The sequence below is a fragment of the Balaenoptera acutorostrata genome, chromosome 10 (assembly GCF_949987535.1).
Source record: "Balaenoptera acutorostrata chromosome 10, mBalAcu1.1, whole genome shotgun sequence".
Classification (NCBI taxonomy): domain Eukaryota; kingdom Metazoa; phylum Chordata; class Mammalia; order Artiodactyla; family Balaenopteridae; genus Balaenoptera; species Balaenoptera acutorostrata.
In genome coordinates, this window is record NC_080073.1 from 2,919,935 (window position 1) to 2,936,722 (window position 16,788).

A 16,788-nucleotide genomic window follows, 5' to 3' on the forward strand; every position below is an offset into this window, starting at 1 on the left:
CCTGGCAGCCCTGGGGTCAGCTGCTTCTGTTTGGTGAGCGGGGCAGCTGGGCCGACAGAGAAGCCCATTGTCTCTGTCCTCTGGGGCTCTATTGTTGGGGCCTCCTCCCAGGATCCAGCCCCAAGACACTCTCAGCTGTCACCCGGCTCCTCTTGGCTTCCCGGTGCGGGGGAGGGGGGAGTGTGCAGATAAACAACTGTACCCTGAATACTGGATCACCAGTCTGGTTCTACTGATAAGGTCACTGAGGCTCAGAGAGCCTAAAGAACTGTGTGGAGAGCGCTTGTCTCATGTCAGAGCCGCCAGATGGGGCTGGGCAGTGGGGGGGAGTGGGTGGCCTCAAGTCAGTGTGGTCACGCGTCCCATTAGGTCGGAGATGTCAGGGCCAGAACACACGGCCTCCACTCTCCCATTTCACTCGTGGAAACAGAGACCCCAGAGCCCGGACGCCTGCCCAAGGCCACACAGCGACTCTGCCTCGGAGTCCGCCGGGAAGCCCGGCGTCCCTAACACCCAGGATGTCCAAGCCTTGGGACCGCGCAGAAAGGCCTGCCGGTCGGGGGCGGGTCATAGACTGGCCCCTCCCCTGGGGCGGGGCGATGCCTCCCGTTCCAACTCTGGGACGAGCGGCCCTCCCCATAAGGGGCGCGGCTTCCGAGCCGGGCGAGATCTCACTGGGTGTTAGTCTGAGGAAGGGGGGACTTAGCGCTTGAAGGGCGTTGGGGGGCGTGGCCTCCCTCCCGCAGAGGCGCTCTGTGCGGGACTCCAGACCTCTGTGACGCAGGCGCGAGTGGGGCGGGGCGGAGCCGAGCCTTCGGAGTTCCGCCCCCAGTGGAGGCGGCCGAGGCCGGGGGCGTGCCCTGGGCGGGGCCGCGCCCCGGCCCGCCCGGTCGCGGAGTGGTGGCAGCGCTGGGAGGGCCCGGCCCCGGCATGTGAGTGTGGCGGTGGCGGGATTGGGGGCGCGGGATGGGGCGCCGGGCCAAGCCCCGGGGGTTCCTGGGAGTCCCGGTGGGCGGGAGCACCAGTGCGCGGGCGGCCGGGCGAGCCCGCCAGGTGCGGGCCCACGTATGGCGGGCGAGGGGCGCTCGGGCCTCTTCTGCCCAGGCCGGCCCCGCGTGCCGGACCAGCCCAGCGCCGCTAATCTGCGGCCCACGGGACGGGCACCGGCGCGGGGCGCCGTCCCGGCGGGGGCTCGCTACAAGCGCAGGTCTGACGTCTGCTCTCGGGCCCCACCAGCTAAGCGGAGGCCCCCGCAGTGGCAGCCGGGTTTCTGTTCCCTGTGCGGCAGCTGCGGAGGTGTGATGGGGGTCAGCTGCGCGGCGGGGCCCGAGGTGACCCCATTCCTGGCTCCGGGTTGGGTCGCAGCCTGCGTGAGACCCTACCTGCTGTTTCTGGGAACTGTCACCTCGGCTCTCAGGGAAAGGGCGCTTTCTGTGCTCAGTTGTTAAATGCGTTATCTCATTCCTCTCAACAGCCACACATTTTACAGTTGAGGAAAGCGAGGCCTAAGGCCACAGAGCTGTTGATGTAATTGTTATCATGTGGAGGTGAGGTGCCAAGGCCTTACAGCCAGACACACCTGGGTTCACATCTGCTGTTCCACAGACCCGTGTGACCTTGGGCGCACCTGGTTCCCTCCCCGAGACTCCGGTGGGATGGTGGTGCCTACCCCCCAGGGCTGCTGTGAGGATTGGGTTGAATGGTTCAGGGAGCTCAGTGAGGAGCTGCTATTATTACTGTTGTTGCTGTTGGTCAATGGCCCTTTTTCTGCCACCGAGGGAGCTGGTGGTACTGGGTCAGGGCTGTCTGCTCAATCCAAGCCTGCTGGCGCAGAAGGGGAAGCTGCTTCCCACAGTGAGGCTGTTCCTGTCTGTGCATGTCTGTCCCTGTGCCCATGGAAGGCCACACCCAACCCAGCTGTACCAGCATGTGCCGGAGTCACGCTGGCCCATCGTGTACTCGCCGCGCTACAACATAACCTTCCTGGGCCTGGAGAAGCTGCACCCCTTTGATGCAGGAAAATGGGGCAAAGTGATCGGCTTCCTAAAAGGTATGGAAGGCCCCACTCGGACCCTACGTCTGCTTTCTCCAGCCCACCTGCTGCTCTTTCCCTGACACAAGCTTCAGGCCCTCCCACCTCCAGTGTCAGCCCTGAGACAGCCTCCTACCCGTGCTGTCAAAAGGATCTTTCCAACACAGACTTCTAAGCATGATATGCCCCTGTATCACACCTTCACTGGCTCGCCATCGCTGTGGACCTAAGTCCTGTCTCTGCCCCTGGAGACCCAGTAGAAGGGGAGCTGATGCTTGGAGGAATGCATTGTCCAGAGCCCACAAGCTCCGAGAGTCCGGGAAGTGGACAACCTTTGCTCCAACCTCACGGATTACAAATGAAGGAACTTGGGGCCCAGAGAGTTAGAAAATGTGCCCAAAGGCACACAGCTATTGAGTGGGAGAATGGGGCCTGGACCTCAGAGTCCCAGGCTCGTCCGCTTCATGGCTCATCCCCTGAGCGGGGTGGTGCTCTGGGGAGCACGTTGTTTCAACTGTGGTTTGTAATCTAGGGGTCTGGTTCATGTGGAAAATTCAGGCATCACCGTAGGCTGGTGAAAAAAAATAATCTAGTTCCCTGTATTGTGGGTTCTTTAACTGAGGGAAGTAGGAAATATTACCTGAAATGTTACCTGGCATAGGATGAAGCATTGCATATCTTTAAATCGCACAATCCCTCTGATGACACCCTGGGGGAAGTTTCACTTTGGGGCTAGCCCGTCTTTAACACCTAAGCCCATCTCCCTTTTTAACAAATCTAGAGCGAGCCTCAGGCTCTGCACCTTGCAGAAAATAGAGTCACATTAGAGATTAATAACACTGTTATTTGTTTTTGTATTTTTTGTTTTTATTTTTGGTTAACTTCTGTTTACGGCAAGTGATACTGATTTTCCACTTGCAATAGTGACCAGAGTACGTATTCAAAGAAAAATATTAAGTAGCAAAGAGTACAAGTGGTGTGCAGCCATGGCAAGAGCTCTGGTGAGGTGAGCGGAGCCATCCTGCCTCTCCCCTGGCTGTTCTTATGCCTTCCTGGATGTGGTCCTTTACGCTCTGCTTCCAGTGGTCCTGAGTCTTTCTGTCCATTGCCCCTTCTTGGGCTCCTGTGTCACCCAGTAGCGCAATGTAAGGGTTCCTTGTCCCCCTCACTCTGAGCTGACCATTTTCCTGAGTTCCCTCTGAGGGTGTGGGTGGAAAGGAGCCAGGGCCACATGGTGAAGGGCCTTGGGTACCGCCAAGAAAAGAGCTGGTCCCTTGCCGGAAGGCAGTGGGGAGCCATGGAGTGTTTGGGGCGGGGGGGATACCTGCTATGTGTGGAGCTCTTTGTGAGAAATGTATGGAACTAGTTGGTTTCTACCAGGGTTGGTTTCTAAGAGTGACACATTAGCACAGGTCCCCTAGATTCTGACCTTGTCCTTCGATTTCTCTAGAACCAGAACATCATGGTCCTGTTGTCACTGTGCCCTAGAGCACCTCCTCCTCTCTGCCTTATTTCTTCTGTTGCAAAAGGGAGCAAGTCTTGTCTTGTGTATGTGTATGTGGTAATGAAATAACACGGTTTTTCCCAAACATCAGTCGTTTGCAAACCACTCTTGGGACCTTGCCATCGCCTCATACCACCTGTTCCATTATTTACTTCATAGTTTTTATTGACTTAGCCTTTCTTTTAAGAAACTTAAATAAGCCTATTTTAAAAGGAAACGTTATATCATCTAAATGGAAAAAGCCAGTTTCATTTGCCATAAATAGAAGGTCATGGTAAAAAATAAATGCAATGAAAACAACAGTGTTATTTCAGCTCAGGCAGCTTACTGTTGCGGCGGACTGTGAAACTGATTGCTCCTTTTGGGGGGTTAAAAAAAGGGAGATGAGCAAGGGTCAGGCAGGTGTTAAAGAGAAGCCCCCCGTATACCAAACCCCCCATGATGTCATCCCGGGGTGGAGGGAGAATCCATCAGAAGAGCTTTTTCTCACCTTGAGAGTCAGCGTTAATGACCCGTGTGCCACCTGCCTCTAAAAGGTGTCCAGTCACACTTGAGCTCGCCTCCCGGCTGTCAGTGGCCCGGGAAACACGAGGATCGCTGTGCACAATGTCCGATGTCCCCTGGCCTGAGGGCCCGGCCGCTGTCCCCACTGGCCTGAGAGGTGGCCCATTCTCAGACCGCCCACAAGCCAGCAGGACCCACCTTGTCCTTGTCGTGGGGCAGGGCTGCCAGAGGTCAAGTCTGCAGCCTCTGGGAGGGGCTGGGGCTGGGCCTGGCCTGGAGGCGGCAGGGATGCATGGGGCCCGCTTTGTGGTTTCAGAAGAGAAGCTTCTATCAGACAGCATGCTGGTGGAGGCACGGGAGGCCTCGGACGAAGACCTGCTGGTGGTGCACACGAGACGCTATCTCAACGAGCTGAAGGTACAGGGCCTGGGGGCTGCCGGCCAGAAGGAGGGGCTGGAGGAGGGGGCCGCTCAGCCTGGGGATGCACAGCCTCAAGGGGCTTCATTCCTGTCCCTATGCAGGGGGAGCATGTGAGTCTGTGATCCCCGACAGGAGAGAAGTGTCCTAGAAAGGCAGAGCTAGGCTCCTCGAGGGGGTAGTGAGCTCCCCATCCTTGGGAGTATGAAAGGGATAGCCACTTGGTGGGGATTGAACCTTCATTGGGGTTTTGGGCTTCTGCATCAGTGACTTTCAGTCTGTGCTATGTGGACAGGCCTCAAAGACCCCTGCTGGGATGATGGGTAGGGGGGCCCCAGTCCCTTGTCCCCATTCAACCAAAGCTATTCCACTTTGGCCTATTTTTACCTTGGGCTAAAGTATAAGATGCTGTTTCAAGGGCTTCTGCAGCTAAAGACGTGTTGGAAACTGTTGGGCTGAAAACGAGTTCTTACGCCCCAGGGCCCAGCAGGGAACATAAACAAGTGGTGGGTGGTGTTTGGGACAGCTGGAGCTCCTGCCCTTCCCCAGCTGGTGGCTGCCGCCCAGCCTCCACCGTGGGCCCAGCTTTCAAGCAGAAGCCAGAAGTCCAGATCATTAAGTGACAGTTCCTGATTTCTTAATGTAGCAACTCACTGGAAGATTTTTGAATCCCACCTGCAGACCACATGCGGTCTGCCCGTGGTGACCCCCTTCTAGAGGAGCTGCTTGGCTCCCGTCAGTGTGGTTCTGAGGCTAGAGGCGTTCAGTCAGTCCCCTGTGTGGGAGAAGAGGGCAGGCTGGGCTCGGGCTGGCATCAGAACCTGGTGCGTCAGGGATGCCACAGGTTCTCTCTCCCCAAGGGCGTGGAGTCCTGACCCCTGACCGCTAGGCTTCCCAGCAGGACTCATCTTAGACTCAGAGCTAGAGTGGGCGCCAGAGGTCACCAGGCTCCTCCCTCATAGGTGGAAACACCTAGGCCCAGAAAGAGGCCACACCTACTCAAGGTCACCTGGGAAGTCCAGCAGGCCCGAGGGAGACCCCAGGCAGGGCATCCGGTCAGGTCTTCTGGGTTCCTGGCCACGGCAGCTGCCCCCTGTCCTCCTCCACGCCGGCCCGAGCTGTGAGAATACTAGATGGATCCGTGACAGTGTGAGCTCATGAAAGATTACCAGGAAGAGGTTGAAACCTGGCTCCCGGGAGAGCGAGGTGTGCGAGGCCTTGGCACGAAGCCCAGCACTTGGCTGCTCTGGTTTCCCAGGGCCCGGACATGCGTGGTCACAGCCCACAGCCCAGCAGCTGGGTCAGGAGGACATGCCTGCCAGAGTCCAGAGGGTGAGGGTGGGGGCAGGGAGAGACCAGAACAGAGTGGCGCCAGGCTGGAGCCAGTGCCAGGATAACGCTGGGGATGGGGGATGGGCTCCGGGGCTCCATCCGTTTGAAGGGCTTTTCAGGGAACGGTGTGGGACTGACTGCATGCCTGGCCTTGGGACCCCAGAAGCCTGAAGGCAGCTTACTATGTGATAAGCAATAATGCAAACACGTAGAGCCCCAAATAGAAAATTAAGGTCAAGGACAGGAGGAGATTTCAGATATGCCAACATAACCAAGATGCTATGGTTGTGCCATGTATTTGGAGCTCCCTGGCAGCCAGAGCAAAAGGAGAAACATGATGATTTCCTCATGACCTACTAAGGTGAAGTATTCAGTCATGCAGCACATCTATATCGAATACTGACTGTGTACTGGGTGCAAAAAAAAAAAAAAGAATAAGCAAGGTTCCCTGCTCCCATGGATTTGTATTTCATTTTAGAAGACTGAAAATAAAGAAGTAACCGTTTCAGAGAGCACCAAGGGCTATGAAGGGAAAAAAAAGAGGGTAATTAGGCAGAGGTGTGCTCATTTAGCTTGAGCAGTCAGGGAGGGCCTCAGAGAGGAGGTGAGGTGTGAGCAGAGATCAAAGAATGAGGAGTAGGTGATACTCATGTGGGGTTTTAAAAGAAGAATGTTGCAGAGTCTCAGGCCTGGAGTGGGAGAGGGCTTGGCCTCCCGAAGGGAAGAGGGTTGCTTGAGTGGCTGGGTTGAAGGGAATGAAACGCTGAGGTTGCACGTGATGTGGTCAGGGAGGCCAGCAGCCCTGGTCCACAGGCCCTGCAGGCCTCAGGAGGAGTTTGGATTTTGTTCCAGGTGCCACAGGAGAGTGATGTGGGGTCATGTGCCCCAGACGCTCAGGTGAGACCCATGCACGTTCCAGGCATTGTCTGGCGTCTAGGGGCTGCTCTCGGGAACAGCCCCCTGGCCCCCGATGTCCACGATGTTTCTTTCCTCTTTTCTCTGCTGCAGGACCCCCAGGGCTGCTTCTCCTCAGCGGTCCTGTGTGTGCCCCGCCCGTACTGCCCCATACCCGTGTTCCGGGCTCATGCCTGGCCCTGCACTGGTGTGGCCTTCAATGCTTAATACACCGGGCATTGAAGGAGGTGCAGTGGCCTGATGTTTGCCAGATGACGTCCATTCAGGGAAACAAGTGTTTATTGAGCGCCTGCTGCGTGCAAGGCCCAGAGTCGGCCCCACTGAGGGTGGGGTTTGGGTTGGGCCAGGGCCAGGCTCCTGCCTTGTGCTGACCCTGTGACAGTTTGCCGTGGGGTGCCGGGTGGTGGGACGCAGACCCGACATGTAGTCCCTGTGTACCCTGCGCTGGGCAGTGCTCGGGACACCTTTATGTAGCGAGTGGTTAGAGCACCAGGCTCTGCTCTGGGTGCAGGGTGACGGCAGAACAGAAGAGACTGAATCCCTCTCTAGATGGGACGGAGTTGGTGTGTTAAAAGGCGCTCAGTGCCTTGCGGAAAGGGCAGAGGGAAAGGGGGTGGGGAGGACCGCCCTTCAAAATAGGAGGCCGGGGGTCTCACTGCCATGTGACCGTGGACTGAGGGCCCTGAGGGAGTGGGCTCGGTGGGCGTCTGGGGGGTAGGGCATTCCGAGCAGAAGTATCAGCGAGTGCAAAGGCCCTGAGGCAGGAGTGTCTCCAGTGTGTTCCAGTAGCAGCGAGGAAGAAGCGACTGGATCAGAGGGATGGGAGGGAGCCGGTAAGAGGTGGGGTCGGAAAATGATCGGGGCCAGACCACGGAGGGCCTGTGGTCGCTGTGGCTTTGCTCTGAAGGAGGTGGGAGCCCAGGAGTGTTTCAAGCAGTGGGACGTGATCTGACCTGGGTTTTAACAGGATTGCTTGGCAGCTGTGATGGGAATGGTTGAGACCAGTCTGTCAGAACAAAAGCAGGGAGCCTGGGAGGGAGCAGGTGGTGGCAATGATCCTGGTGAGAGAGCCCGGCCTCTCAGATGAGGCTGGAAGCAGCTGTGGCCTGGGGGGGACGTGGCAGAACTTGGGGTTTATTATGAAGTTGGAACAATAGGATTTTCTTTTGTTCAGATTGGGTGTGGGGTCTGCAAGCCAAGGAAGCCAAGGATGTCCCAGAAATTGTGGCTGGAGCCCCAGGGAGTCTGGGCACAACTTGGGCCTCGTTGTTGCCCTCACGGCGCCCGGCGTCTGGGGGAGAAGAGACACAGGCCCCCGTGTGTGCCACGGGGCACCCGGGGGGCGAGCCTCAGAGAGTCCCAGGGAAATGGGACGCCCGGGGTTACAGGATCAGCTTCTCCATTTCTGCAGAGAAAAAAAAAAGGCCATTGGGATTTTGGCAGGGATTGTGCATCTGTAGATGAATTAGGAGAGAAGTGACATCTTCACAATGTTAGGTCTTCCAGCCCATGAGCACAAGATGTCTTTCCACTTACTTAGATCTTCTTTAAGTTCTTTCAGTGGCGTTTTGTAGTTTTCCGTGTATGAGTCTTATACCTGCTTGGTAAGTTTATTCTTTTCGAAGATGTAAATGAAATTGCTTTCTTAATTTCTGTCTGGGGCTATGGCTTCCTTTTCTTTCATTCTCTGTCCCCTGCTGGCTTGCTGAGGGTGGGAGGGGGGCAGCGACTCGGTGTTTTCCTTCAGGGGCTCGTTGCTCACTTACTCGTAGCGAACAGTGGTTCCCTGCCTCACATATGCCGGACCGGTGCTGGGTGATGGGCTTGGCGGGACAGACGGGTGGAGCTGGCCGTCTTCCCCACTCTGGGTCTGCCCCCTACCACACACGCATACACATGAATGCATGTGCATATGCACACCTATGCACGCGTGCGCGAACACACACACACACAGACACACACACACACACACACACACGGGTCTTGCATCTGTCCAGCCAGACCATGTTCTCCCTCTCCCCAGCAAGGCTGTCCCATTGCATATCAGTGCCTCCCCGCTAGGCTGCTATGTGTCCATGAGGCCAGGAGTAGTGCCATCTTGGGACCTGCAGCCTAGCACGTGCTTAGTAAATATCTACCAAGTGCCGGGGCCCCTCCGGGGCTCTGCTTAGGGTCAGTGGAGAGCAGGGTCTGGACCTTGGGCGTTCCCAGGCAGGCAGGAGATGGTCTAGGAACGGGGTGCATGGATGCTTGCCCAGGGCTCGGGAGGTTATAGCGAAGGCTGTGTCCTTATCTTGGTGCAGACGCCTTCTGGGTGCCCCAGACCCTCCTGCCTCAGCAGTGGAGGATGAGGACATCCAGCCCCATTTGAAGGGATGACTGATTCCCAGTGGCTGGAGAGGCTGCGCTGTGCCTGGGGAGCAGGAGCCCTGGGCGTCCAGTCCTGGCTCTGTCAGTGACTCCCTGTGATCCTGGAAAGAAAGATCCTCCCCCCACCCCCCGCCTCTCCGGGGCCTCGGTGCCCCTCTGTGCAGTGGGCGGGCTGGGCCAGTTCTGGGTGGGCTCCGTGGTGACCTGGAGCCCCCTGCAGCTCTCCTTCTGGGCACAAGAGGGCAGCCGAGGGCCTTGGAGCACGAGAACCGAGGGCTGACTTAGCTTTAAGGAGAGTGCAGTTGAGAGCATCTCTGTACTGAGCCCAAAGCTCAGCCACGGTGGGAGCTCCCATTTCTCACACAAGGAGCTGCGCTCGCCCGGAGTCCCCCCACCCGCCACCCCGAAGCTGGCCCAGGGGGAATCTGCTTCCCCGCTGCTGCCTCTGGGCTCACCGTGCAGAGGGAGGCCAATGGCCCGCATCTCTTTCCACAGTGGTCCTTTGCTGTGGCAACCATCACAGAAATCCCCCCTGTCATCTTCCTGCCCAACTTCCTGGTACAGAGGAAGGTGCTGAAGCCCCTCCGGACCCAGACGGGAGGAACCATAATGGTAGGTGGGGAGCTGGCGGGGGGAGCAGCGGCTGGGCTGGGCCCTCCACCCCAGGCTCCTTCCCACCCTGGGTCTTTGCCCACCCTGGGCTCTCCATCTAGAATGCCTCGTGCTGCTGAGTAGTTGAGCAAAATCCTAAATATTCCTCAAGGCAGCAACAAGAACTCTTTCTTCCAAAGCCTCTCCTGTCTGGCTGGGACATCAGAATTCACTGTTCTGCCCCCAAGACCACCTGTTAGAGTTACCGTATTTGCTGGTGTATAAGATGTATCCTCACCCCCCCAGAGAGTATGTCCTAAAACTGTGACTCTGAGCTACTCAGATTTCAGATGGAAACAAACCCCTATGACGTCAGCGATGGATCGTGCCCCTCCCCCCCATCGTGGGTGTGACAATCACAAACACTTGCAGCAAAACTGGGTTTCACATTCTGTGTGTAGTTTTCTCTAAAATTAGCCACAGACTGCTGAGTTGATTGGAGGTAGAGGAGCTGAAATGATTTAAATGTACAATGATCTAACCCAGACATGGATCAATACCTGTTGACCCCTATAGTTTTCTTTTTAGCTTTGCAAATTTGTGCATTTTGAAAGTTTATTAGAATATTACTGCCCACCCCAAAATTATGATTTCCTACAGGATTTCAGTATTAAGGCGACAGTATTTCCAGGACCAAAAATTTGTCCATTTTCCCTTCAAAAGCTGCCTGAGAATCCTTGTCAGCTCACGTTCCATCCTAAGAACTGAACTTTGATTTCCTCCAGTTTCCTCAGCAAATTGCACAGGGGCTTACGCACTGCATGTCTCATAAGCCAGCCACTTCGGGGTTTGCTGGGGGTGGGTGGGTGCTTCCCGTATCCCACCTCCCAGCTCATCCCCACCTTGGAGCTGGCTGGAAATGGTGTTTATGGGGTGAGTGATTCAATGAATATGTAAGTGAGGGAACTGGCCGCCCGCACCCCTCATCCTGTGCTTGTTTCCAAAGGCGGGGAAGCTGGCCATGGAGCGAGGCTGGGCCATCAACGTAGGTGAGTGCCCCGTGGCCTGGCCTGGGTCCTGGGGGCAGCAGCTCTGGTGCCACTGTGGACAGGGGTGGCCATGTGGCAAAGCTGCCTCCCGACCCAGGGATGGTGACGTGCCCAGGCGGGGTCAGCTGGCTTAGGCATCCTGGAGTCCGGAGCCGTCCCTGGGAGCTGAGCGGGGAGGGGGCACCGGGAGGAAGGTGGGAGGGGGTGTCTGGGCCTTGAGCCTGGCCCTGGCAACACCTCGGCTGTCCTCGCAGGCGGCGGCTTCCACCACTGCTCCAGCGACCGGGGCGGGGGCTTCTGCGCCTACGCAGACATCACGCTCGCCATCAAGGTGTGCCCGAGAGCATGTGGGGGGGTCGCCTCCGAGAGCCTCCCTAGAATCCCCCAATCTGGTGTGCTCACCCCGCATTGTAGAGAAGGGAGCTGAGGCCCAGAAGGGACGGGAGCTCGCCCGGGTCCCTCAGCCGGGCTGGGACCCAAACCCAGATCTGACACTTGCTTTTTCGTGTTCCCTGAGATGGTCCAGAGGTGACAGCCTTCAACAGTGGCAGGGGACCAGAGGGGAACAACTTCCATGTCAATATTAAATTATGAGAAGAGTGAGGCCGAGATAGAAATAATGACCCTGATGGTGGTGACAACGGCTGGCATTTACCGCGGGCCCGGCCCTGTGGCCGCCTCCGTCCTCCAGGGCTCGCCCCTGCATCCTCACGTTTTACAGATGAGGAGACGGGGAAACGGGCCCAGAGGGGCGAGGGCACAGCCCGAAGGGGCAGAGCCGGCAGCGGTCTCCACCTCTGTCAGACCGCAGCGCTGCCTCAGCACCCGCGCCTGGCCTCGTGCTGGGGGTCGCCATGGGCCCCGTGGCTCCTGTCCCCACGGGGCATGGGGACTAATGGAGAGGAGGGACAAGTCAGCACACCCTGGTCATTCGGAGAGGGGGACGCAAGGAGACCTTCTTGGAGGGTGGGGGAGGGGAAGGAGGGCTTCTCAGAGGAGGAGGCTTTAGGGCTGGGCCTTGTAGGACGCCAGAGATGGCAGAACGAAGTTCCAGGCCCAGCCCTGGGGGGGTTCCCCACTCTGCACCGCACGCATTTCCCCCGGAATCCTGAGCTGTCGCTGAGGGCCAGCCCTCTTAACGTCCTCACCCCTGGCCCTTCAGGGCCCAGCACGTGCCCCTCCAGGGAGCCTTCCCTGAATATGCACACTGCCCCTCCAGGGAGCCTTCCCTGAATACGCACACTGCCTCTCCCTCCAGGGAGCCTTCCCTGAATACGCACACAGGCTTCTCCGGAGCCACACAGCCCCCAGGGCTCTGCCCGGTGGCCTGTTCCCCCGTCAGCATGTACAGGCTTCGGCCCACCCCCTCGCTAACTGGGAGCCCCTGCAGGGCTGTGTCCTCTGGCCTGTGTGGTCCTCACCTCTCCCCTCTCCCGCCCTGGGCAGTTTCTGTTTGAGCGAGTGGAGGGTGTCTCCAGAGCCACCATCGTTGATCTCGATGCCCATCAGGTGAGTGCCTGGTGGGGCCTGGGGTCCCACAGGCCCGCCCCCCAGGCCACCTCCCTGCACCCCCCAGCTGCCTCTGATGCGCAACACCGTGCTGTGGGCTCCCCTCCCCCAGGAACATCCCCCGAGCCCCAGGCTGGGCCTCTGCCGCCTGCACCCAGGCACGTGGGGTGTCTCCTGGGGTGTGGTTGGGGGTGCCTTGCCCGGGGCACCTGCCTGTGAGTGGCTTCCTTGTGTTCCCCACAGGGCAATGGGCACGAGCGGGACTTCATGGGCGACAAGCGCGTGTACATCATGGACGTCTACAACCGCCACATCTACCCCGGGGACCGCTTTGCCAAGCGTAAGCTGCCCTGTCCCTCAGCCCCAGGGCCTCTTGCTTGGATGGGGCTCTCTCCGGGGCATTTCCTACATGCTGGGGACTGCAGAGGTCCCTTCATTTATTTATCCTCAGCATCCCTGTGAGGGGGAGACTGACGAGGAAACAGAGACCTAAAAAGGTCACTTGACCCACCCAAGACCACATAAACCTGCCCAATAAACACTGTGAGTCCTTCTATTGGGGTAACCACCAGAAGACTAAAGTAGACTTTTCTCCTAGGTATGCAGCTGTCTGGTCAAAAACAGGGAAGGACAAAAAAGAAAAAAGAAGGAAAAATATATAAATAGAAAATACAAAATAAGACGGCAGAAATCAGTTCAAATATAATAGTTACTAAGTAAATGCAGGTGGATTAAACTCATTAATTAAAAGGCAGAGACTCTCAGATGAGCTTTGGAAGCACAGGGACCTGCCCACCCTGTGGGGAGGGGACATTTATGCAGTAAGTGCCGGCGGGTCTGCTGTGGGTACATCAGCCACTTTGCGGCCCCAGGGACCCGTTTCTGAACTGAATGTCAGATGTTCTGGATTTGGACCTGAGGGCACATGGGGTGTCCGTGCATCCAGGCAAGGGCTTACGGAGACAGTGGGCTCAGACACCCAACATGGGTCCCTGAATCCCCAGGGCAGTGTTTCATCTGCAATCCCCCTTCTTTCCTTTGGGTCCCCCTTGCAGCTTGTGTGCTCTTTTTAGCTTAGCTTTGGGTGAATGAGAGGTCGAGCACTGGGGAGTCAGATGGGGAAATGGGCCATCCTCGCCCTCCCCAGCCTCAGGTTCCCATCTCTGCACATTGGGGCTATTGCTGTCTCCCTTGCAGAGGCCATCAGGCGGAAGGTGGAGCTGGAGTGGGGCACGGAAGATGATGAGTACCTGAGGAGGGTGGAGAGGAACCTGGAGAAAGCCCTCCAGGAGCATCAGCCCGACGTGGTGGTGTACAACGCAGGCACTGACGTCCTTGAGGGGGACCGCCTCGGGGGGCTGTCCATCAGTCCGCAGGTACCTCCTGACCCTGGGGCAGGGGAGGGTCCAGGGACACAGCAGCAGCAGGGAAGGTGGGCAGCACTGGTGCTTCTCTTGAAGAGGGGAAGGGCAAAAGCAGCAGCAGTCTGGAACAGGGTTAGACCTGCAGCAGGACTTTCCGGTACCCTGAGGATCTGGGCCTGCCTGAGCCAGCCTTCCCCATCCCCCACACCAGGGTGTCGTGAAGCGGGATGAGCTGGTGTTCCGGATGGTCCGAGGCCACCAGGTGCCCATCCTCATGGTGACCTCGGGCGGGTACCAGAAGCGTACAGCCCGCATCATTGCCGACTCCATCCTTAATTTGTATGGCCAGGGGCTCATCGGGCCCCAGTCAGCCAACGTCTCAGCACAGAACTCAGACACACCCCTGCTGCCCCTGGAGGTGCCCTGACCACACTGCCCTCTGAGTGGCTCCCTGCCTGCCGCCCGCCCGCCAGCCCGCCCACCCACCTGCCCGCCTGCCCCTCAGTGCTTCTCCTTTTCCAAATGGGGGGGACCTCGCGCGCAGCTGCACTCTCCCCACTGGGTGTCGCGGTCTCCGGGCCCTTCTGTGGGTGGGGGCAGAGGGCAGGGCCTGAGTCCCAGCAAGACCCACACGGTCACGGTCATGGCCTGACCAGGCCCTGAGGAGGCGGCAGTTCTCCCAGGAGGGAGGAGGGCAGTTGAAGCTCCCAGGTGCAGGGCGGGCCCCCAGGGGTGTGGTGTTCTGGTTTTCAAAACAGTGTGACCGTTTCAGACCAAGGAAGCTTCCATCTCTTCCACAGTTGGGCCCCCTCCCTCCTCTTCTGCACCCTCTCTTCCTCCCTTCAGGGGTGGGAGACCTGAGAGGGGGCTGGAGCCAGGCCTCGGGGTCCCTGGATTCCCAGCCAGCAGGCAGGGGCCCTGGTCCTGGATGTGAGGGGGCGGCAGGGAAGGGGATGCAGGTGGGTTTTCCCATCTGGCTTCTCCTTCAGTGAAGCGAGGGCTGGACCTGCTGTCCCAGAGCCCCTCCCTGGTGGGGAGGGGAGGGGAGGCCTGAGGAGCCCCAGACCCCTGCTTCAGCAGCATCTTGCCCATCCAGGGAGAGCGCCGGCTTTGGGGGAAAGAACGCTTGGCTCAGGGACAGGCCTTAGCTCTGGAGGCTTGAGGGACAGAGGAAGATGAGGCCTGGACCAGGTAATTGGGGAGGGACAGGTGGCCAAGCTGGGTCCTGCAGGCCCCGAGGCCCAGGTGGGGACTGAGGCGCTGGCGAGGCCAGGCTGGCGTTGCTGGAGGGGAGCAGAGGGTCTCCATCCCGGCCTGCAGGTTGTACGGGTAGGGGGCTGGGGCGGGGCCCCGGCGGGGGCTGCAGCCTCCACTGGGCTCGTCCAAAATGCCAGGCCCTGACCTTGTCGTCAGCTCTACTCTGAAGGGGATGCTCGGGACCCCCCAGGAAGCTGGGGGTTGGGGGGAGCGTCCACTGCTCCATTGCCTGGGTGTGTTCTTAGGGGTCAAAGCGGGTGGGGAGGGAAAGAGGGCCGTCCCTGATCAACCCCCCCACGGGACTTGTGCTCAGTGCCATCTGGGGGTCTCCTGAATTCTCCCACCTTCTCCCTCACACCCCCCTCGCCGCTCCCTCTGCTGGAGGGGGCGGGGCAGGAAGGGTTCCAAGATCACCAAGTGTCAAAGATGCTGAACTCCTGGACCAGACCCGAGGCACTAATTATGGCTTGGACGCCCCACCCGCCCCGCCCCGTCCCTGCCCCGCGCCTGCCCTTGGTCTCTGCATCGGACTCGAGGCACCTAACTCCCCTTCACCTCCGACACGGCCTGCAGCCTTGGGGGGCAGGTGGCGACGGGCTTGTCCCCACGGAGCCTCTGCTCCAGAGAACCATAAAGGCTCTTTTGATCCGACCTGGCTGCCGTGTGGTTTCTTTTATTTTAATTAATTAATTAATTTTATTTTTGGCTGCGTTGGGTCTTCGTTGCTGCGCGTGGGCTTTCTCTACTTGCGGCGAGCGGGGGCCACTCTTCATTGCGGTGCACGGGCTTCTTATTGCGGTGGCTTCTCTTGTTGCAGAGCACGGGCTGTAGACGTGCGGGCTTCAGTAGTTGTGGCACGTGGGCTTCAGTAGTTGTGGCTCTCAGGCTCTAGAACGCAGGCTCAGTAGTTGTGACGCACGGGCTTAGTTGCTCCGCGGCATGTGGGATCTTCCCGGACCAGGGCTCGAACCCGTGTCCCCTGCATTGGCAGGCGGATTCTTAACCACTGCGCCACCAGGGAAGCCTTGCCGTGTGTTCTTAAGATGAAGAATCCATACCTCCTAAGGATTAAAGGAAATAAAGATTGAAAGTTCACACAGCAAGAGGCCTGGTGTGGGGTAGCTGCCTGATAAATGCTAGTGGTTTAGTCCATGCACAGAGTCCCATGGAGAAGGTCATTATTCCCATTTTACAGATGAGGGCGCTGAGACTCGGTGAGGAGTTTGCTTCAGGCCACACGTCTCGTGAATGGTAGAGCCAAGTTTGACCTCAGCTCTGCCAGGTTCCAAAGTATGTGTTCTCAGCTGCCTCAGGTTTGGCAAGGGTGAAGGGGGGGGTGGGTGCTCTCCAGACAGAGAGGGGTTCAGGGGCGGGGAAGGGTGGGGATGGGAGGGCAGGCTGGGCTGGGCTCTGCCCAGTGTAGGAGGCAGCTGGGGGCCCTGGTGGGGTGGTGGGTGTGTGTGTGTGGGGGTCTTCCAGCCCTGGGCTGGGAGCACAGGTGGGGAGGGGCTGGGTGGGGGCAGGGTTGGGGCAGGTGGGGAGCAGGACCTTGTCCTCAGCCTGGCAGGGTGACCAGGGCACCCCCAGGGTTAGTGGCACAGCCTGGGTGGGGAATGGGCGGTTCCACGAGGGTCAGTGCCGGGGCAAGGGCAGGAGATGAAGACATCGGGGTGGTGGGCGGGTGTCCAGGTGGGCCCTGTGCTAGGTGCGAGGGGGGTGAAGGCTGGCACGGCCCCGTCATCTCTGTTTTCCAGAGGCAGACACCGAGGCATGGGGGGTTGGTTCCTTGCTCAGAGCACACAGCTGGGAGGTGGAGGAGCAGGATTCCAACCAAGGCCTTGGTTCCAGAACCCGTGGCCCTTTCCTCCTCTGTAATATGGGCCTTTAAGGATACCGTAGTCACCTGGAGGGTGGGCCCAGGAGTAAACACGTAGGACTCGGCGA

At 58.7% G+C, this 16,788-nt stretch overlaps 1 protein-coding gene across 6 annotated transcripts; it reads left to right on the plus strand.

Annotated features, from left to right (window-relative positions):
• The first annotated feature begins 813 nt into the window (after positions 1-813).
• Positions 814-15,495, plus strand: HDAC11 (histone deacetylase 11). Of its 6 annotated transcripts, XM_057555582.1 has the most exons (11): positions 814-932; positions 1,902-2,050; positions 4,357-4,457; positions 9,570-9,686; positions 10,672-10,714; positions 10,969-11,045; positions 12,161-12,223; positions 12,467-12,563; positions 13,421-13,599; positions 13,799-13,849; positions 14,684-15,495. In XM_057555582.1, coding segments are annotated over exons 1-11 (945 nt in total). In that variant the 5' UTR covers positions 814-930; the 3' UTR covers positions 14,750-15,495. The 6 variants fall into 6 exon arrangements, with proteins under 6 accessions (XP_057411565.1, XP_007183060.1, XP_057411566.1 ...); XM_007182998.2 differs by having other exon boundaries at positions 13,799-15,495; XM_057555583.1 differs by lacking the exon at positions 13,799-13,849.
• Positions 15,496-16,788: the final 1,293 nt, after the last annotated feature.

Coding starts and splice junctions, on each gene's coding strand:
- HDAC11 (XM_007182998.2), top strand. Junction 9,687..10,671: donor AGACGGGAGGAACCATAATG/GTAGGTGGGGAG, acceptor TTGTTTCCAAAG/GCGGGGAAGCTGGCCATGGA. Junction 11,046..12,160: donor ACATCACGCTCGCCATCAAG/GTGTGCCCGAGA, acceptor CGCCCTGGGCAG/TTTCTGTTTGAGCGAGTGGA.